This window comes from Uloborus diversus, chromosome 1, assembly GCF_026930045.1.
Source record: "Uloborus diversus isolate 005 chromosome 1, Udiv.v.3.1, whole genome shotgun sequence".
NCBI lineage: Eukaryota > Metazoa > Arthropoda > Arachnida > Araneae > Uloboridae > Uloborus > Uloborus diversus.
In genome coordinates, this window is record NC_072731.1 from 64209714 (window position 1) to 64233657 (window position 23944).

The following is a 23944-nucleotide window of genomic DNA, read 5'->3' on the forward strand; positions in this document are numbered from 1 at the left end:
TTCGAACCCGTCTTTGAACGCAGAGATTTCTTTCTCATGGCTCTTGCGGTGATCGTGGAAGTCATGTGCTCGTATTTTAATAATTTGTATAATTTTAGAAAGTATTCGTATTTCGATTTTTCAATTGTTGAATGTGATTGAAACCTCAGTTATGATTTAACACAGGAAAAAAATTTGTTACGTTTGTATTTCAAATGTTAAATAATTGAACAGTAACTCGACTTGGGATTTGAAATCAGACGAGCAGTTTCGAAAGACTACATGAATGTAAGTTGAAAACTTGTTTCATTTGTTGCTAATTTTACTTAGATTGAGTTATATAAAGTGCCATGGATGGTATATCGAACAATGTTGCGGTATAAACAGGTTATTACACAGTTCTGTATATCCTAGAAAGTTTTGTGAAAATTATGGTAAACAGTTAGTCTCAGTGATGGATGCTAATTTATTATGAATTATGTGATCGCAAGTTCGTGTTTGTGTTCCTTTGAAATACTCGATGGTAATTGGGTCCGACTTAAGATTACTTTCCTTAATCTCTTGTTTCTTCGGAATCAGGTTGTATTTTCGAAGTTCTTTTGTAAAATATAATGGCTCAGGTAAAAAAAGAATTGATATTAGCTTATAATTTGGGAGAGGAACCCATAAATAGTGTTTGCTCGCATGAAAGTCGCTTCTAATTTGTAAGTGAAAATACTCTACGAGTGCGACTGAATTGTGAGAAAATTCTTTTTTGCGTAAAAAATGCTACATCAAATTAGCAGCTTGCCAAATAGAATGGATCCCGATTTTACGTTTTCGACCGGACCAGTGATTAAAAAAACGTTCCAAGTGGGAAAACGTAAAATTGATGCTGTTTTTAAAATGTAAGCATATTGTTTTTAAAACTGAATCCCATGAATTAGTGGAAAAAATATGTAATCTTTACGGGTAAATATCAGGAAAAGTGCCAATTTGGCCATGGAAATTTTCGATTTTTAAAGGTACTTAGAAATTAAAATTAATCACACATTAGTATCAGTTTTTTTAAGAAATAGTGGAAAGTTCAAAGTCAACATTTACTCCCATTTTAGGGGTGTTGAATTAGACTGTTACAGATCTGATGCGTACGTTACAGATGTGACAAATATAACAGATTTTTATACTTAATATGCGCCGATACATTACCGGTATAATTTATGAATCATTGGTGTACGTAGTATGGGTGACATCCAGGGCGGAAATTTATGGTGTCGATCCCTCCCCCCCAACCACAAACGCAAAAAATAAATAAATAAATAAAAAAGTTTTAATATTCAATGTAAGCATGAAGCTCATACAATTTTCAGTCTGTACTGACTATATGAACCTGAGCATAGAATTCACCTCATAATGTGGGGTGGAAGAGGTGGGGGTTCCGGGGGTTTCCTACGAAAAATTTTTAAACAAATGCATTTTAGCTTCATTTTTTTTAGAAACCTGAAATTCCACTTTGAGTGTTACCCCCCAGACGGGTGACACCTGGGGCGGAATGCCCGCCCCCCGTAATGATGCCACTGTGAGTAATATAATATGAATGTGTAAGTAAATACATGTGATATTTCATAAATTGTAATTTATATTGACAGCCATCGAATTATGTTCTCATAACATCTCACGGTGAAAATTTCAATTTAAAAAGAATTTTAGAAACTGAAATTATTAATAACTAAAAAGTCGCAAGGCATGACATAACTGGTGAAAATTGCTTCTACATTTTAGCGAAGCATTGATGATATTTGGATGGTTGAAATTTTAACCCTAACTCCAGTGAATTAACCCTAAACTCCAGTAGATAGCGTTCATAGTTGACCGCATTTTCGTTTTTTCAATCCCCTGAAATGACACATTCTTACCAGTAAAACAGTTAAGTTACCGGATCGAGTTCAGACTTCTCACAATAAAGCCTTTCTCTGCATGTTAAACATTACCAAAACACATTATCAAATTGTCATGTCGTGGTGCGAGTTTCATTGTCAAAACCAGCGGGTTACTTGATCATCGGCTATTTTATATATGAGGATGAATTGAGGAAAAATATAACATACAGCTTAAAAGTTTTTTAAACCAAAATATTTTTTTCTTCTTAAATCAAGCTTAAAAAGCAAAATTAATTCAAGACAGTCAGGGTTGAGGGAGAGGGGGATTTGCACAAGTTAACAAATTTACTATTTTAAACTACACGAAGAAAGAATTGTGAAAAAACATCGGTAACGCACGCATCAGTTCATCTACTAAAATACTACCGACATGACGAATTTTTGATCGCTGAACATCGCTAATTAAAGATTCAAAAATCAACATTCATGCATGAGGCATGTTTTTATGCCAAAAAATTTATTTTCTATTACGCGAAAAGCGAGCGAAAGAATCTGTGATGTAAGAGGAAAACAGAGGATGGTAGTTTGGAAGATACTTAGCGGGAAAACTAGATATCGTAACTTTTTAAGGCTGATTGTTTTGGGGTTTAGGATGAAGGCCTTCTCTTTTGTGGGAAAGAGATCAAGGTTTTCTTGGCGGAGAAACTTTTACAAAAGGGTTGTTTTTGAAAAGATATCACATCATTTTGCAGTGATAGTATTACTTTGTCCGTATTTTTAGAACTTAGAATTTCAAACCATAAATATTTAATTATAACAACGTATTCTGCGTTTTTAAGAAACAATAATAATAACAAACTTCATTGTGTAAGTAATTATCTTCTGGCCAGTAAGATTCTGTGTCCGTTTGGTAAGAATTGGGATGTTTAAGCAACCCTTGTATCCTCTCTGCTGTGAAAGAAAACTGCTTTTATAAAATATTTTAAAACTCTTTCATAATTATTTTATGAAGTGTGGAAAAACAACATTAAACGCATAACCGAATTATAACTATAAATTCCGCATCAACTAATGTGAACTCCGTCAAAAGTAACGTGCTCTCTAACCGCACTGCCCTCTAGCGGAATTCCTTCATTTTGTCCTCGAGAATCGCGGGGAAAACAGCAGAGGTCGGCACACTACTCTTTCTACGCACTATAGTACCAATGAAGAGAAAAAAACAAATGAAAATGTTGTTCGAAGTGAACCAAAAATTTATGAATATCGAATTCAACATCGGGGAAATTGCTGCTTCAGGACAACTTACTGTGTGTTTTGCATTAATTTCTTACTTTCGCAATACTTTTTGATTTCTCATCTCTTTTTACATGGGTCAGAATAACCAAAATACTTTTTTAAAAAATTTCAAAAAAATAAAAAACAAAAATATCATAGTTACGAACAAAAATTTCTGTCATTTACTAAGCTTGGAAGCAATTTATACGTTTCGGCGTGCGTTTATTGTTTTACCTTTTTCATCCGCCATTAGACAGTGACTGCAGCGTCCCCTATAGTTTGTTGGAGTTGCGAATATTTATGAAAAAGTGCATTGAATTGAGATGCATTCCCTTGAATCATAAGGGCTTGTCTTAATTATTACTGCATTTCTTAGCAAAAAAATTGATTTAAGCCTTTCCTTTTAATTTTCTTGTTATGCTGCGGATTTCAACTGAATGTTTTTAAATTTTATTTCTTCAGCTCATATAATGTCTTTTATTTGCCATGATTTCTTGAATTTTACGGAGATTTCTTGCAATAGAGGGTTGATGAATCAGAACTATTGAAGTGACGTCTCCGAAAAACTCGATTAAGTTCGTATCAGTATTTATTTTTTACAGCTTTATGAGTCGGATATGTTTCCGTTTAAAAAATATTTTTGATCGGTAATTTGTAAAGAGACAACAATTTTATGCAGTTTCTTTTAATATTTGAGGTGAGGAGTTTTCGCTGAGATTTTTGGCAATTTTTTCAATTGTCGCCAGATTTTTAAACAGCATTAACTAGACAGGCATTTGTGATTTTTGGCATTGCTTGTGAAACAAAAATAGAGCGTTTTTTGTCAAAAATTTGGCTACTTCGCCAAATCTCAAATTATCGAAATATCACCTTTGCAGTTTTTAATTTATTTTTGGTTAGTGATCTGGCTTACAAGTCTACCGACCAACCGTCTTATGCTCTTATACTAGAGAAGTAATTTTAAACTTAATACTGTCATCTAACCAGCTCTTTCCATTGCACTTAAAATTCCAACCTTTCTTTTTCCAAAAATATTACGTACTCATATTCTATCTCATCCAGTTTCACGTAAGAATATTCGTACAAAAATGTCCCTACTTATATCACAAGCAGAAGACTTCAAATATCCAGCCTAAAAACTTCAAAGAACTTTTTTTGCCGTTTATTATTTCTTTACCAGCCATCCCAGTCTCATTTAACTTCTTTTTGACTTGTTTATTTTAATATTATACGTTTTGTATGTGTGTTCTTGTACACTTCAAAATTGCTCTAGCGAGAGCTTGATCGCTCGTGAACTGTTCTGTTCCCCCAAATCACCACATCAGGTTAAACCCTCACCAGGGTTGGTACGGTTGAGATTGGTGGGATTTTAGTAAATAAATAAAAAGCAAGCCGACTGATATCAGTTTTTCTAAGATGCTTAGCCTTTTCATCAAAGAATGGACATGTTTTCTAAAGAGTTTAATTTAGCTTGGCGTTCTGTGTTTAATTTTCATATTTCAAATTTAATTAGACAAAATTATGTGCTAACTCGTTAAAAATCAGAGTTTAAATATCTTTTTTTTTTTAAATTCCTAAATAAAAGTATTTAGTTCATTGTTTGGGGATCATTTGATAGTTGGTTTTGGCACAATTACCAAATTTATTGGCAATAATCCTTTTGTACCCCTAGCATTATAAGCAAGACCGAAATGCATTAGCTCTTATTCATTGCCGTCAAAAAATTGGCGACAGCTGAAAAAATTGCTAAGAATCTCAGTTATCGTCTTTTTTCCCGGAAAATGTTGGGTCAATGGAGCCAAGGAGAACTATATTAAAGAGAAACGACAATGCCATTCTGGCTATTCAGCGGTACTCATCTTGGAATTTTGGAGAGGGGGGACTTCCGTTTTACTCGTGGAGCAGGAATTAGTAAATAGAGGGAGCAAGTTCAATCATTGGCTAAACAAAAGCTTGGGCAAAGACTTCTAGTCAAGTGACTCAACAACAACGAATGGTTAACATGTTGCGTGAAACTAGAGCCGCTATACATACAGGCCAACGCATCAGCTTAAGTTTATAAGCTTAAGTAAGCCATTTTGGATCACATCTTTCATTGATGCAGAGCTAGGGTTACCAGAGCAAAATTTCGGGTTTTGCCAAATTGACTAAAAATAATGTTTTATTTAATAAATAATAATTTATGTGCCGCTAATAATTACTCGCAGAGAAAAATCACCAAACGCGATAACTTGCCAGAAAAGACAACCACTCAAACACGCGCTCCAATCCAAAGTGGCTGATCTTAAGATGATGCGCCGGCTTGCATATATAGGGGCCTTACGTGAAACTAGCGACAGAAACCTCATTTGTTCCAATGCTTTTCTTTAAAATCTATCACATGACTTGGGATCTTTCCTTTCCAAATGAGTCTTCTTTTTCTCCATTTTATCTCTTCTCAATGGTTTTACTCATTCCAAAATGACTCTTGGCTCTTTTTTGTGCAATCACGGTTGCCTATTGCTTTCATTTGACTGTTTTGATGTCCCATGATTTTATTCCCCCCCCCCCCATCGCCACCCTCTGCAGCATCACCGTCGACTGGATCCTCACGATGCTGCTCCTGTAGCGGAAACCGTCTCCAGGTTGCGTCCATATACTACACACACACGCATACATACACACACCTACACACACATATACATACACCTACATACACAAACACATACACACGCATACATACAGACACCTACACAAACACACACACAACTGCACACACACTCATGCCTGCACACAGACACAAACACATATGCCTACACACAAACACACATACCCCCCCCCCCATACACACACACACACACACACACACACTAGTGATTACGAAAAACATAATTTGAATTCAAGATGTCAAAATTCAAATTTTTTTTTTTTTTTTTTTTTTTTTGCCACTGGACAGCCGAATCTGACTATCTCTGAGTTAACTATCACGAATTTTCTCATGACATCTATATGTGCATATATCGCATCGAAACTCAAAAGCGGTGTGCTGTTTAGAGTTGAAATTTCGTATGTAGGATCTGTTTAGGGTCTAGTTGTGCTCTTCCTTTTTTCAAGGGAGAAACCAGTTTAGACAGGTCAAAAAATACACTTTTTTTATATACGATAAAATGTTGTTGCGTTGGTTCCCCCCTTTATTGCAATCCGGTATTCTAAGAGGGCCCTTCATCGTTTTTTATGACAAATCAAGATTAATTTTAATTCAGGCTGAAATAATGTAATGACTTGGCCTTGGCGATATACCGTCTACTTTAGGTGGCGATATATTCCAAGTGGGCGACAATTTGAGGTGCCGAATTCAATGTCTGTTAAAGTCATCTTAGATTTTTAACCGACTTCAAAAAGGAGGCAGTTATCAATTCATACCGTATGTATGTTTCTTTTTTTGTTTGTTTGTCCACTCACAGCGTCTCACCTAGTGAACCGATTTTGATGATTATTTTTTTTAATGGATAGGGGATGGCTCAACTTAGGTCCCATTACTTTGTTTGACCATATTTGTCCTTTAGAAAAAAAGTTATGGGCAAAAAACAATAAATTTCATGCAATTTCCCTATTAAATGATTAAATTGAAAACCCATTGTTATGAAAGTTTGGTGCCATACGACAGTAACATTAATAGTAACTGTAATGATAATTTTGAATGAAGGCTTCTCTGAAGCAAGCATCAAGTTTCTTCAGGGGGATATTTCGATAATAATCGGGAATCTGGCGCTGTCGTCTCATTTTTGGCGTAAATAATTTTATTTTGGTAACCTTGCTGATTTATACTAACCCTATGTGAATTATCGAAATCTTCCCTTCTTCAGTGCTATTGCTCCATAGTGGGGAGAGGGGCGGGGTAAACCTAACCTGGAAGCGAGGTGATGCAGTGATTAGGATCTGCTTAGCCTTCACAACGCTACCATTAGGTTTGCCTCAACTACAGTAGTATTTTTTTTCGTTATTATCTATGCCAATAACAGATGATGGTGGCTAAGTAAGAAAATACAGAATTGCATCATGAGCAACTTAAATGCTGTGAAATGTAAATTAGTTAGAAAAAAACGTAATACTTAAATGGTTATAATTAAATTAACTACACATTAATTCCAAAGAGGAACAAAGATAAGTTTTTAGTGCCAATCGCTTAAAATTTAACGCGTGTTTACAGTTTTTTTTTTTTTTTTTTAGTATGGAGCATTTTTATGAAAAAAATAAGATGAAGTTTCGTGATGGTAACTTCTTACTATTTCTGAAATACCTACATTTACACTAAAAAGAATGAAATAAAGAAATTTTGAAAAAAAAAAAAAAGAACCGACTTCGAAATTGCTCTAAAAAGTGAAAAATAATTTTATTCTTTAAACACCATCGATAATGCTTTTAAACATAATTTTTGAAGTTGGCGCAAAAACGATAGATAAAATCATTCACAGCCATAACTCAACTACAACTATAAATTTAACCAGCAGACCCCGAAGAGTTCCTATTTTTCCTTCCTTTTCCTACTTTTTAGAGCTCTCTCCTTATTTTCCTACTTTTTCCTTTTTTTTCATACTTTTTCTTTCTTTAGTATAGCACTTCTAATTATGCATTGATTCTTATTTTTAAAATGCCGCACCTATAATTTTCTGCATGTATTAATTTTGAAAAGCAAAATAAGCAAGCAGATCCTGAGCTTTTCATTGACTAACTACGCTAATTTCTGGAAGGAACGCCGCGGCGTTTGCGTGTTTAAAAGTTAAATTTTCGTAAGTGACTTTTTTGCCGTTGCGACATTTACGATCGACTTTTTTTTTTTTTTATCGCCCCGACTTCAGTCCTACTGTTTTAACGAAACTAAAAAAAATAGATGCTGGCACATTCTGATGCAATTATATATTATTTACTCGTCAATTAGAAGCTTTAATGAAAGTAAACGGCCGACTGTTTAAAAAGTGCGGGAAAAGCCGAATTTCCTATTAGCCAATTTTTTGTATGATTACAAGTGAAATGGAGCTCTATTTCAACAGAAAGGCAATGTAAAACCTTAAAAGGAACATAAGGAAACAAAAAATGAAAAACTTGTACACTGTACATGTACATATTTTATTGATGTTAGTACAAAATAAAAGTGACAGATAACAGAAATTCGCAAAAACGCACCACTTCAAAAATAATCGCGGAAACTAACTTTTTTCGTACCTAAATACGATTATTGTTCATTCTAAATCGGAAACATGATTATAAAATTTATAAAATTTCATTTTCTTTCCTTGCAAAAAAAAAAAGCGGTAAAACCTGAATGAGCAAAACGTTCCCGATTTTTGGAGAAAAATCGGAAATCAATTTAAATGCGAGATTTCGTTTTTATTTCTTCACATTTTTAAAAGTTGGGGGATAGAGCCACAAGCAAATATGTATTTTTTTTTCTTTTTAATGGGTATTCTCTGATATATCATCAATATCGAGGAGTTGCTCATCGTTTGTGTGTGCTGTGTTTATGGTAATGTGGGATTTCTGAACATTCAAAATTTTTTTGACAGACTCTTACTCTTTTCGGGGTGCGACAATTATACCGATGAGGCGTATCTACTGTAAGTTATTGTACTTAGTGCGTCTGATCAAAGGGAGGGGGAGGAAAGTGATGCATGCACGCATTTGATGCCAGGTGCTCCCCCTCACTCTCAATTTTGTGAACAGTTTCCGAATGAATATTTTTGTTGTATAATGAAGATTGAGAGAAACTACATGCCTTCCCTTTTATGCACAGAGAACATTAGTAACTGAACTTTGTCTTTGATAAAAATGTTATGTTTAACATGCATGGATTTTTCCCCTTTTTTCCTCCGTGACAAAAATTGGAACAAGAAGTAGGTAAAAAATCATCAAACTGATAAAACAATATTCGTTTTTATTCCTTGGTTAAAATTAAAACTGGCCCGTCATTTCGACTTTTCCCCCGGGGTGGCTAGGGAAGGACGTATACAGAAAGCAAATTTTATCTGAAAGCAACAAAAACCGCTCAAACTTGTATAGTAACATTAATTTTCCAAAGCCAGGGAGGGGAGAAATTGACCCCACTGTCGCCCATAAATGACGTGCCTGATCCAAAAATTTATGTTGTAACCTAAAAATACATAACATAATACAAACCCTTTAGTTTACGTATTTCGTTATTTATTTAGTTTAATTATTTTATTATAAATTTTATGTCCCATATTTAAGAAGAAATTTATTTTAATTCTGCATTTTCAGCCTTTTTCCTTTTTTTTTTTCATATTCAAACATCTACCACTGTTTATGCAAGAATGCATGTCAGCTGCTGATTATTTTTAACTAAAACTAATTTAATATTTGCTTTGCTTTTGTATCATAGTTTATGACAACATGAGCTGAAAGTGTTAGTATTTTCAAATAATAAATGGATGCTCTCGAAGGAATGTTTTCGTTTCTGACAAAACAAATCTTTAACAAAAATGGTTTTATTGCACCAAAATAGGAATTTTATTATTATTATTGTTTTTTTTTTTTTTTTTTTTTTTTTTTTTTTTTTTTTTTTTTTTGCGATCGTTATTGCATTTTATTTCTTCACACTTAAAAATTTTATTACTGTATTGTTGAAAGGTGTTTCTTTGTTTGGATTTTATTTTCATATTTTTGTAATTAATATCTTTGTTTCCACCAGTTTATTTTTCATACTAATGATTGTCAGTCGTCTTGACGTGTGTGTAGTCCTATCTCTTCCTATTTTTTCCTACTTTTTAAGTGATTTTTTTCCCTACTTTTCCTACTTTTTTAATTTTTGATTCCTTATTTCCTACTTTCCCCTTCAAAAAACCACTTCGGGGTCTGAACCAGGCCCAGTTTCTTCACTATCACATAAATTATGCATTGATGACAATATATTTGAATAACGATATAAATGTTTCGTTCGTAACTTTGGATGCGTTTCTGAAAAAAATATGAACGAAGCATGGTTACACTGGATTTTACGTTTTGTTTTTGCGCCAACTTCAAAAATTATGTTTAAAAGCATTATCGATGGTGTTTGAAGAATAAAATTATTTTTCACTTTTTAGAGCAATTTCGAAGTCGGTTCTATTTTTTTTTTTTTTTTTTCAAAATTTTTTTATTTTCAGTTATGAACCAAAATTCACAGGATTTTGTTCATCTGAACTAGTCAAACATTTTTTCCGAAAATGCTTCGACCTGTTTTCACGGCATTTCTGGTTAATTTTCTGAATGCTTCGAAGCCGTTTTTTAAATTCCATGTAATTCCTCTTTTAACCATTGTTAATTTTAGGCGTTAAGTGCATTTTTTATGTAAGTTGAGGTACAATACATGAACGTTAATATTTTGATCAAGTTAAAATTTTGTTTTCACAGTTCAACTGAGACTGAACTTCAGAACTGAGTTCTTTTTTTCTATTTAAAAATTTTGTTTGAACATCACTTTGGCTGCTCCTAGTAAGTTATTTCTATTTAGATTCTCTAACGTTCTAAAGTAATACGTTTTGAATTTCGTTATTTTCTTCAAATGTTTTCTTAAGGATAAAACTATTTTAAACTTTTAAAACTTGATTGTGGTGTTTTATTTTACAAAACATTCTTTGGTTTCTTGGACCGTGGACCTCTTGTGGTATACCCCCCCCCCCCCCCCGCACTGCGTTGTATGCGGGTACGTAGATCCGTGCCTGACCTTGGATATTCTAAATTCTTATTCGAAACGTTCTGTTTCCCGACATGCAGTTTTTCCTTTGTAAAAAAATCACTTACATGCATAAGGTATTTCAAAACCTTTTTTTTTTTTTTTTTAACAAGTTTCACGTGTAATTGTGTAGTCAATTCTCGATTAGTAAAAGTTTTCAATTTTCCCAGAGCGGTCAGTCTCAATTAATTCAGTTAATCAAGATTCTGCTGTCATGATTAAAGTACCTTTAATTTTATTGCAGTTTTTATGAATCAATCTGTGTAATAGTATAGATAATAATTGTCTCCCTAGAGCTCAAAGGCGAATGGATAAAGAGATCGTCTATGGCAGCGAAATTTCTGTTAACTTCCGCAACAAATCCGATGCAGACCTCAGTGATTCACCTCCAAGAGATGTTAAAGGTTCCACTTCAAGCAATGAGGCATCTGCCAGTAGCTGTTCTAGTCGTGATTCTTCAGTTTCCCCGCCTCGAGGATCTGAACTAAAGCACAATTACAAGGGTTTTAAAGCCAAAAGGAAATTTAATTTTCCTCCACCTCCATTTTTAGACAAACAAAACTCACCTGCGTTGATAAAGCATGGCTTTTCTGAAGAATTTTCATTTGATAAATGTGCTAAGTCCGAATCCATGCCAATGATACAGAAAACAGAATCAACCGAAGATAAAATGTTCCAACAGAACTGGAATAATGGTAAAGTTCTTCCACTGTCCAATAGTAAAAGCTATGATCAATCAGCATTTTCACCTTTTCAAAAAACCAAAGATGGTACGACTGCCAAATACTCCCAAAGAAATATTGGCCGAGTATCACCATTTTTAATGCAAGACTGTGAGAAATCTGGAAGAAATCTTATGATTCCTTTGAATGATTCTAACTGGCGAAATCAGCTTCGTTCTGATAATAGCGCTAATATTTATCCTATTTATTCTAATCTAAGTTATCCTAGTGTTTGTTCAAATTTGAGCATGGGTTATACTGACTTGCCAAGAATGAGTGATAACGTTATGTATTCTTCTCAGTGGAATGGTTCTGCTTACAACAATGATTCATGTCAACTCATCCAAAGAAATCAACTACCCTGTGATAGTTCATCAGTAGAATTATTTGTTACCAATTTAGATCCTACATTTGAAGTAAATGAAATGAAAAAAATATTGCTGTCTGTGTTTAGAGAACACATTATGGTAAGCAATATCCTTTTGTTAATTTTTTCTTGACATATTTTGCACATAACAATATAAGAACGCAAGCATGACTTTTATTTTATTAAGTGCTGAAAATTAAGAGTATTTCCAGTGACAAACCTACGTGTAGGCAAAATTATATTTAGTTGCTTGGGAAGGCAAAATATATGTTAAGAAATTACGTATTTTATCGTTTTAGTTTTAGCGAATTTTTCTAATTCAACTAAAAGCACACAAATATAAAAGTATCCCTAGTTTTTAAACATCTTTACTAATAATAAAGCTGAAAGTCCCTCTGTCTGTCAGGATCTTTGTCTGTCCGGATCTCTGTGACGCGCATAGCGTCTAGACCGTTCGGCCGAATTTCATGAAATTTGGCGCAAAGTTAGCTTGTAGCATGGGGGTGTGCACCTCGAAGCGATTTGTGGAAAATTCGATTTTGTTCTTTTTCTATTTCAATTTTAAGAACATTTTCCGGAGCAAAATTATCATAAGATGGACGAGTAAATTACGAAATTATCATGACGTGGAACCGTAACATGGGAAGAGCGAATGAACATAGCCAATTGGCGAGAAATTCATCATCCATTATTTGTAAAAATACAGAGTAATCAAATGACCTTTTAATTTTTCTACTACGGGCAAAGCCGTGCGGGTACCGCTAGTTTATGAATATTTTTAGTTCATTAATATTTTGCTTGAAACGTAAATCACTTGACAGTCAAACAAACGAGCCTAGAGCAGGAATTTCTAAACGAGGCTCTGAACTCAAAAGAGCTCGAAATATGAAGATGTGGTGTGAAAGAGATTCCGGGGTGCCCATGGAGGTCATCATTTAAATTATCTAGCTAACCAGCAGAATATCTAGGATGTAGTTGGAACAAAGCTAACTTGATAGCATTGTTACTGCTATATAACAGAGGCGGATACAGACTAGGACTCCATTTTAGGAAATGTCAAGCTGAAGAATGACCCCCCCCCCCCCCCCCGCTATGAACGAACATACGGGTTTTGGGCTCGAAAAATGTCTGAAAGTACGTTGGGTGTCATTAAAAAACATCAAATCTACAGGAATAATCCACCTCATAGGGCTCAAAAGTTACAAATAATTTTAATATGCAGTGAAAAGAAGTAGTATCTTAAATATTTACTTTTAAAAGCAATAAATGAATTTCAAGTATTACTGCAGTCGTTCACATTTTATTCATTACTAGTGGTACCCGCACGGCTTTGTCCGTAATAGAAAATTAAAAGGTCATTTGGTTCGCCTGTATATTTACAAATATTGGATGCGGAATTTCTCGCCAATAGGGAAGTTTTCGATTTTTCAATTTTATTTTTATATGATAGAGTAACATGTATGAACATCATAGGTGAAAAAATTTTTGCGATACGATAAGTAGTTTTTTTTTTAATTAATTTTTAAAGTTCAAGCGCCTGTGACGTCAGATGGCATAGGAAGTGACGTCATGGGCTCTTCCGGTAGAGGAGAATCCGAAGGTCACGCATTCGACTTCGTAGATGAAACGTAAAAGGCTTATCTCCTCGCATTTAACTCCTCACGTTTCTGGACCATTGAACCTCTCATCCTCTCGGAAATATTCGAATATCCTCATTAGTGTTACATGAGGAAGATTATTTAGATTGTGCTTTAACGAATCCAGTCTCCATAGTGTGTTCAAAAGGATTACTGAATTTCTAAAAAATAAAAATATCAGCGCGCTCAAAATGTTCCTAGCGAAAACAAGGGATCTTCGGCGGAAAGCTGCCCATTCGCGCCCTGTGACGTAGGCTAGTGACGTTTCAGAAGCGCGCACTTTTGCGCGTGGATTTTCAAAAATTCATTAAAAATCAACCACGGTGTTTTAAAATTCGGCGATGGTGAATTTTTCAGTTTTGAGGGTCAATTAACAATATCCAATAGCCAAAATATGAATATTTAATAGGTTGCAACTTCCCTATTTGCTATGTTAAATTGCTCGACCATGTAATGGTCCCTGGTTACGATAATTTGATAATTTACTCATCCACGTTGTGATAATCTGCGCGGTAAAATGTTCTTAAAATTGGAATAGAAGAAGAACAAAATCGAATTTTCGAAAAATCGCTTTTAGTTGCACACACTCATGCTACAAACTAATTTTGTGCCGAATTTCATGAAAATCGGCCGAACGGTCTAGGCGCTATGCGCGCCACGGAGATCCTGACAGAGAGACTTTTAGCTTTATTGTTAGTAAGTAAAGGAGTGTTTGAACACAATGTGGATGGATAATATTGTCAACGATTTAGGGGATGGGGTCAACCCTCCCCTTGTATCCACCCCTGTATAACCTGCAAGACCTCTATTTTCGCTTGCTTTAGTTATTGCTGGAATATTTATTCACCGAGATGGCCGAATGGATGGCTGTTCTCTATTGCAAATATTAGAAGGGTAGAAACTGTAACTAGAGTTGCTTTGCCCACCTCCTCAAGAGAAGCGCCCCTTTCGACGAATAGTTCTTTTTTTATTCCAATTTAGGCCCAATTTTTACATAAATTCCCGAATATGGGGGTGAAAAATTAGTCGCAAATAGTAATATTATTTATCGTTGGAAAGAGAAGAATTTTCGACGTTTTACGCAATTTGTTCTAATGCTCTAACTTAATTGCGGCGAGAGTTTTTTATGTTTTTAGCTCGATTTTTTTTAAGGCTTAGCTGAAATTTAGGCACTACTTTCTTCATTAAATCCATCAATTTTCAAATTTATACATATGTTTCGTTTTGGCGATTGCGGTTTTTGTTAAGAGTTCGTTTTTGCGACCTCAATTTTCGTTGTTTTGTGTTACCTTTTTATTTATTTTATTTATTTATTTAATGAAAACTGGTGCTAATTTCCGTGCGATCGGAAATATCGTACCGTTTCTAGCGCTTTTTGTGCTGTCAGTCTTTTACTGTTGCCTTTGACTTATTGGTCAAACAATAGAAAATTATACCAGAATGTATTTCTTTCTTTTATGTTCATTTGGTTTGGACTAAAATTTCGGAAATGTGTTTTTGCGTGGTTATTCATTTTATTTTTTTCCTGTGTTGGAATCTGATTTTTGCTTTAAATTGCTCTACTTACAGATGAGTATGCACAGCATATCTCTTTTTGATCCCTCCTTTCGTGTTTTTACTATGAATTGTATTTTATGCTTGTGTCTATATTTTTGGGACAGGATGTGGTTTTTGTACTTGCAAAAATATTTGCTTATTAGTTATTAAAACAATCTTCTAAATGTGTTCTGTGTTTTACTAAACGATTTTTTAAACTAAAAATTAACTGAGTTAAATGTACAATTTATCTATGTTTTTCACTTTCTATTTCTAGATTTCAAATTTTTCTTTGAGTTGTTTTCCACTTAATTTTATTTTCCTAGTATAAGAAAAGTTTCATTCATTGTACAATAAATATATGAATTAAACTAAACTTTCAGTCAAAAAATGTACCAAATTAGCTTCACATTATGTTGCTGCACATTACAAACAAAGCTAGTATCTATTTCACTAAGTATGACACTCTTTTTGTTACCCCAAAGTTATTTTTTTTTAAATTTAGTCAGTATATGGTCAGTATTGGTCAGTATTTTATAAATTTTGGTCAGTAAAGTCAGTATTTTTGAGCCTCCAAACAGTTTTATCTCCTGCAATGGTAAAGCTATTATTATTAGAATAAATGGCAGGAATATTTATTCACATAGTACCGATGGCTGTTCTCTATCGTACTTAAGTACAACAATACATATGTAACAAGAATTAAACTTATAGCCTTTTCAACTCGCCACTTTCGAACACCTCCGTAAAATATTGAATTGAGGGTTGTAAATATATCAATGTATCGAAAATAGCCATATCTGGTGCAGTGGTGGCGCTAGGAAATCCCCGACAGAGGGGCAAGCTTTCCCGACAGGGGGGCATAGCCAAATTTTAGTTTGCAAGATTCCCCCCCCCCCCCCCAATTTAGGTGATAAAGAAACTAATCATTCTTGGCGTCTAACAACACGAATTCCCCATAAAAATTAAAAGCAAACAATAAAATTTTAATAAAGATAAAATAAAATAATTAGAAAAATAAAATTAAATTTAAAATTAAAAACATGAAACTAGGCTTTTGTGAGCAGGTTCATATCGCAACATCAATAAACTAGAACAGTGTAAGAAGCAGAATTTGACGAAAAATCTGAATATGATGTAAAATCATTAAAAATGTGTGCTCTACAGAGTTTATGCAGAGAAAGAAACTTAACAACATTAATGTAGTTGTGAATGTAATGTTGCTCTTACAGAAATGAGGGGGGGTCCGGGGGGTCCTCCCCCGGAAAATTTTCGAAATTGTAGCTCTGAAAACGCAATTTTAGATGATCTTCAGTGGTTTCATGCAGACAAGGGTTGGATGCTCACCTCCAAATAATTTTAAGAAATTGAAGTCCAATAAACGAGATTTTAGTCGATCTGTAATGGTTTTTTGTAGGGAGTGAGAGTCGAGTTGCACAACCGAAAAAGTTCCAAAATTAAAGAAACAAAATTGTAGGTCATGTATTGTAACGTTAGGGTGATGAGGTTAATGACCAATTAAGATATTCAGTGTTCCTCCCCCCTCCTTCTTCCATAATCAAACCTTATAAACACACAAATTTACGGGATGGAAACTCTAGGGCTCAAGAATATAGCGGTGCTCATCCACTAGCTCATCAACATATTTATTAGGGAGCAGAGAAATCCACATCTTAAGTAAGCAGAAGAACAGTAACTAATATTAAGTTAAAAAATTCAAAAGAAACTTGAGCCCGATGCCTAGCTTTATATTAAGATGAACCTCGCGAGTCAGAACATGTATAAAATTAAATTTATTTATATTTTCTTTCATTATTTTATTTTTCCGAGATAACTTGGGAAAGCACGAAAAAGGGAATACAATCACAACTACTAAGTTTTGTTATTGCAAAAGCAGAATCAAGAGAAAAAAATGAATATCTTTTGAAGAGCCTTGCTTGCTAAAACCAATTACAAGTATTTTTTTTTTTGATAACAAATAGAAACTGGAAACGGATAAAAATTTTGCGCTAAAAAAATTAGAAAAGGTGCAAATTTTTACGGATTTTAATTATTTTCTATGGTAATAAAAGGTCTACATCGATTAGGCCTAGCTGGTGGTGGATGGAACCGGCGGGCCGCATTGGATTTTGCAATTAAATAGTATAAAAATAAATCCATGATTTTTCCTTCCTTCCTTTCTTTTGATCGTATAAATAATCATGATAGTTTCATAGGGACCGCCAACATATTTCATTCCTAGATTTTTAAAAATATCATCCTACAAATCACAGATTATTTGGAAGAAAATGTGTGGGCCGCCGAAGCATGCTTGAAATAGAAAATAAAAATTAAAATGTAGTGAGCGAGATTGAAATTATACAAATGAATAGTCACACCAGTAGTTCTAAGCAGGACTGAGGAGTCGGAAGAAAAATGACCGACTCCAACTTCGGGAATTTTAAAGCCTTCAACTCCGATTCCACAAGAACTGGCAGGGTTGCAGATTTTAATTGAAAATGATCGACCCCGACTCTTGAAGTTTTAAACTTTCGACTCCGACTTCTTGACCTCAAAATCAGTCCGACTCCAACTTCTCAGACTTGGTTCTAAGTTTTGAATGCACAAAACGAAAGTAATGTGTGTGTGTTGTGCAATCAAAAAAAAAAAAAAAAAATTCAAAAAAAAAAAGAAACGAAACTTAATAGTATGGTCAGCACCATGCTAAACTTAATAAACAAACGAAGGTGAAAAATCGCGAATCTCGTTTTTTAAATTCAATGGTTTGCCGCAGTACTGAAAAAAAGGCTATTACTACTTCGAACAATAAATTTTACACTTAAAGTTATCTATAAAAATTAATACATTGAAAATAACTAAACGCGTCTAATGGACAAAATTTTGTTTTGGCTCTCCTGAAAAGAGCCAATTTTCAGATTCGTTAGTTCAGCATGGTGCCGACGATATTACGCAATAAACAAATTTATTAAGTATCAAAGTGATTAACATTAATTGCACCAATTTTATCTTGTGTAAGGTTTTTTTCTTTTCTTTTTTTTAAAATTTACTATATACCTACCTTTTTTTTATTTTTAAAATATTTTGAAGCACTTTTCATAATTCGAAAATGCATAACCATTAGTTTCAAACTTTTTATTGATCATGTCAGTTGAAATCTGTCATACTTTCAAATTTTAAGTTTGCACTCACTTACCAGACCAAGAGGAAAAAGTGTAAATTCTAAGTCTTACCCCAAAATTTCCATACATGGAGCTTTTTTGCAGATCTACGGAGTCGGAGGGAAAATGGTCGACTCCAACTTCAAAAATTTTAGAGCACTCAACTCCGACTCCTTTACCCTAACGTCAGTTCGATTCCAACTCTCACTCGGACCCAGCAATCACTGGCAGTGTTACGGCCATTGGGGGAAAATGACTCCAACTCTGACTCTTGTCATTATTAACCAACAAATTCCGATTCAGACTCCTTCTCTCCAAAATCACTCCGACTCCGCAGCACTGCTTTTTTTACACTATTTTAGCACTTGAAAAAAAGCATGTTAAAAAAAAAATAGAACATAACTTGCAAAAAAAAAAACTTAAACAAGACTGAGCCTGGTACCAGTTTGTAAGTTGGTTTGATCGATTTCGAAGGAACAATGTTGACTTTTGAATTAGACCTGGTCCAATCAAATAATTACAGCTGTATGGACTAAGCGCAGCTTATTGCAGGCTTTACTTTAAGTTAGAAACATGAGTTTCGACTACATGATAACATCTGAAAAAATGAAATTTGGAAGCAAAATATATTTTCAATTGTCTTTAGCACATGATTTATTTATTTATTTAATTTGGCCTTTTCCAAAAGGTTCGCCCCTCCCCTTCCTCCAGACATTTTTCTCAAAAAGAACCCAAACCTGATGCAATACCAACCCGACGCTTAATAATCCAATGATCGTTTAGTTGTGCCAAACTCGATGTTTACTAAATCATTCTCATTTCTTCTTCATTCCCAGCAAAACTATTATGCCCCCTAGTATGCAGCCCCCTAGTATGATCCCCTGATCCCCTAGTATGCAGCCTACAAACAAGATCAATATAAGTTTTTGAGAAACATGTATTTAAAATGTTAAACATGTATTTGCTTTTATTACATTAGTCAAAAGAATTTTTTTCTTGCGTTTAGCATTTGCCGACAAAACATCATTACACTAAAAAATTAAATCTACTTTAGTACGCTTCCTTGTATGAGGTAAAAGGATCGTTTACTCATCGATGTTTTGTTGTAGAATAATCCAACAATAATCAGATAAATTTTAAATAACTATAGTAATAACTTACTTGTAACTACAGAGTGAAAATGAAAGATAATATTGCAGTTATTTACCCAGAGAAGTATTTTAAAACGCATCAATAGTGTGTCTGCACTGGCTGAAGTGCCGTTTAGTAAATGTAATAGAAAAGGAAAAATCTCCGAAGCATGTTTTTTCTCCGATGACCCCCCCCCCCCCCCCCCCCCGTCTCGTCCTGGCTGTTGTCATTCGGTACGTATTTGTCTCGTAACCCGATAACCAGATGACGACGCCTTAGGTCTGACCGGAAATCACCACTACATTCGGCAGGGACGTGGATAGTCAAGGGGAGATTGTACTCTTTTATTAGTCGTCGACACCCTGAGGTGTCGAAACCAGCTCATCGATAAATAGAAATTTCAAGAATGAAAAACACACCATTTCCCCCGTAGCAATAGCTATCCCTTATTTTATCATCATCTGGGCGACGTTAAAAGGGGACTTATGGACTCGGGCTAAATTGCAGGTGTCAAGGTGAGTGGCCCCGAAGGAAATTGATTTTTTGTTTCCTTTTTTTTAAATATTTAAGATACTTCTACTTTTTTCTACTAATGTTTTTCGAGTTCATATCCGAGGAAAAAAATTTTCATTTACGATAAACGCCAAAGCAAACAGATTCCCCGACGAAATACAAAATTTTCCCCGACGGGGGGGCAAGACGTTTCCGACAGGGGGGCAATTGCCCCCCCCCCTGCCCCTCCCTTGGAGCCACGTCTGATCTGGTGCATGCTGTATCGCGGTATGAAATTTCTGATATCGAGGTGTGGGGGGAGGGGGGGGCTTTAACAACCATGGAGCCATCTTCAGAAGGTCAGACTGAACGTCGCAAATAGGAGTATTTGGCCAATAAAACCGGACAAAATACAAAAATCCAAAAGTTTGACAAAAATTGTTTAAAACCTACTTTATTCAAAGTAAGATAACTATTGAATAAAAGAGCTAGAGTAAAAACATCAGCTTTTGCTCCCCATCGACGTACGCTTGTTAGAGTTTAGACATTGTTGGAACTGCTAGTTTCTCTCTCTCTCTCTCTACGGTTTTTATTGTAAGTCTTCGTTTTTATTATTATTGTATTTAACTGTGATGCTATTTTGTAAAACAAACTTACATATAGTAAAGGAAAGTGTGTAGCTGGATTTAAAATCCTGTTGTGTTGATTTATTTCAAAAATTCGTCCATTTTCTTACTAATGAAAGTAAGTCACAATTAGGTGTTTAATTTTGCCTAAAATTTTTAGATATTAAAGTTTTTGTTTACTTTGTAGACCTTGTAGAGCTGTACTTCTTTTTTATGGATATAAAGTTTAGACTATCTGCTATGAGACATTCTGTGAAAAAATATTCCGTCCATTTCCGCCATTTTGTTTTTTAGAAGTTTAAATTTAGTGAGTAAAAAAAGCTTAATTATTTCAAGTTCGGAGTTCTCATTAAAGATTCTTCTAAAATCTCAAATCTTTTACCAGAACAGAATATTATATATGATACTCTACTCTGAAAGAATTCCAAGCCATGATAGTGGGTGAAAAGTTCAAATTGTCAAAAGAAAAATTGAGGAATTAGGAAATTGAGTGATCATAATGAGTCATGTTTCAAAGTATGTAAAGAACCGTCGCGATGTCGAAAAAGTAAGGGGGTGTTGGTGTAGGAAATTGATGGTTCCCTATTTCAAACGTATCTCAAACACTGGGAAAATATAATGCGGTTCAGTTTTTTACTCTGAAAAATCACTACTAGGTCCAAGTCTTGACAATATGAACATAATCCTGAGTATACTGTTCACTCCATGTTTGGGGAGGGAGGGGGCCCGGGGGTTTCTCCCCCTGAAGTTTGTAGTCCTAAAAATGCATTTTAGATGAGCTTTGATAATGTTTGGGGAAGAAGAGGTTCGGGAGAGCTCCCATGCTTTTTTTTTTGAAATTGAAAGGTTAAAACCCATATGTTATTTCCAAGTTTGTTAGAAAGAGGGAAGTTCGGGAAATTCCCTCGAAATTGCAGCTTTTAAAACTCAGTTTTATGCAAACTTTGGTGGTGTTACCGGAAAGAGAGATTCGAGGATCCACCCCCGGAAAATTTTCAAATTTATATGTTTTGTTTTTGTGATCGCGGTTTTTGTTAAGAGTTCGTTTTCGCAACCTCAATTTTTGTTGTTTTGTGCTATTTCTTTCTTTCTTTTTTTTTTTTTTTTTTTTTTTTTTTGAAAACGGGTGCAAATTTCCGTGCGATCGGAAATATCGTGGATCCGACGTTTCTAGCGCTTTTTGTGCAGTCAGTCTTTTACTGTTGCCTTTGACTATTGGTCAAACAATAAGAAATTATGCCAGAATGTATTTATTTCTTTTATGTTCATTTCGTTTGGACTGAAATCTCGGTAATGTGTTTTTGTGTGGTTATTCATTTTATTATTTTTTTTGCCTATATTGGAATATGATTTTTTCATTAAATTGCTCTACTTACTGGTGAGTATGCTCAGCATATCTATTTTTAATTGTTTTTCTCGTACATTTGACGGACTACATTTAGACACACGGCAGTGTGTCAGCCAAGTTCGGAAATCAGGGGGCTTATTATGAGCTCTTCGGCTTCGACTTCGGGAAGCTTAAAATCTCATCTTTCTCATTCCGAAAGAAGTCGTTAGGCGTATTTTACGAACTGCAAGTAAGAAGGTGAGAAGCCATCTCACAGTGGGAAAGACTTACCGTTCGGGAAAAAAAATGTGACGTCGTTTTGTCGGCGTGGTGTAAGATGAACCAATAAGAGATTGCAGCGTGAAAATTTGAAATAGTGTTGTTTCTATGCGTTCTTGTTTCATGTAAATTTTGTCAATTTCAATAGTGGCTTTGATTCCCCCCCCCCCCCCCCCCCCCCCCCACATGTTAAACATTTTTTTATAACTAATGAAATTTCAAAAATAATTAGAGATGCAAAACTTCCGAAAATTTTAAATTAAAATGGGAAAATTGATTTTTTTTTTCAAATTTGAAATGTATTTAAATATTTTATCAGAAAGCATTTAAAATCTTCAACATTTGAAAGTGTATGCAATCCATGGTATTTTTTTTTCTTTCAAACAGATATATACATAAAACTTTTGCTATTAAATTAAATTCGCCACTAGCATTCTTTGTTCTAACTGGGTCATTCCATGCGAAATGAGCAAAATTTGCAAAAAAAGTGGTGGCCGCATGGTAACAGATTTTTATGAAATTTGGTATACAGGTTCCTTTTATGCCTACATAAAATATCTAAAATATTTTTGCTTAAAATTTTTTATTTGAATCGTTACATGCGATTGAAAATTGGTCAAATTGAACAGCATTCTCATAAATGCTAAATGTTGCACTTTTGAAGGCTTGAATCTTATTAACTATTTAATGAAAACATAAAAGTTATATGTTGTTACAATCTATGGAGTAGGGTAATTAATCTGATATCAGTAAAATTTTCAAAGTTATTATAGTTAACTTTTAACCGAGTTTCAAAAACTGAAAATATTTCAATTTTTTCATAATTAAGCATTTTATTTTTTAATCTCAATCTTAAAGGAATGCATTAGCTTTGATGAAATCAATACCTAATAATGTGCTAAGTATCATAAAAGAAATACCATACTTTTGAAGTTTTATTTTAACTCCTTTGTCTTCAAAATCAGTTTTTAAACTTAGTGACATTTTGCAAAATGATGATTTTCCCCTTCACATACCCACAAAAATTCAAATGAAGGAAAATTCAGACAACTTTCAAATTTTACAAGAATGTAGAGCTGTGTTTCTACTATTTGCTTGAAAAAACTCGAAATTGGTTTTTGATTTCCAAACGTAAAATAAAATTCAGAAAAATAAGCCCTTTTTTTTTTTTTTTTTTGTTTTATGGGTCAATTCATACAGGTTCGACGGATGGGTGCGCTCGACCATTTTTAATTTTTTTTTTTTTTGAAATTCATATTCCTAAAAGCTACATATGAAAGATGTTTAAAACTACTTTTATTTTTTCTCTCAACTAGACCTTTGATTTTTTAGAGGTCATCAAAAGTGATTTTCGTAGTCAAAAATGGGACTTTAAGACCTTTGCATTTTGGCCGAAATCTATTTTAATTACATTTATGACGGTTAATTTAACGCTTTGATGTTAAAAGTGCATAAGTTGATAGTCTTACATGCTGAGTTACGTAGCTGTAAGTTAATAAATTAAAATAATGGCAACAGGTTAAAGTTCAAGGCCAAATGAAAAATTTTACTCATTTCAAAGGGGGATAACTCACGTAGGGGACGGAAACACAAAATGAAATACGACAAAAACTAATCACTGGAACCATGCTAAAAAGAATATGTAACTGTTGCTGTGTGTTTGTGCACCCTTTATAGATTACAGCCCCTCAAAAATCGGAAAGATGACGAAAATGACATTTTTAGACCCTTATAAACGAAAAGGGGATGGAATTAAAAATAAAATTTCCTGGCCAATTGAATATTCCGTTCAAGTACTATACATGTTATACATATTGTTTTTTCTATTTGGTTTGTAAAAAAGATACA

The 23944-nt window shown here is 34.1% G+C and overlaps 1 protein-coding gene across 1 annotated transcript in view; it reads left to right on the plus strand.

Annotated features, from left to right (window-relative positions):
• Window positions 1-23944, plus strand: part of LOC129222920 (meiosis regulator and mRNA stability factor 1-like) — a 142039-nt gene that overhangs the window by 89326 nt on the left and 28769 nt on the right. Inside the window, exon 6 of the mRNA XM_054857515.1 lies at window positions 11116-12010. Coding sequence (XP_054713490.1) covers window positions 11116-12010 — 895 coding nt within the window. The remainder of the gene's footprint in view (window positions 1-11115; window positions 12011-23944) is intronic.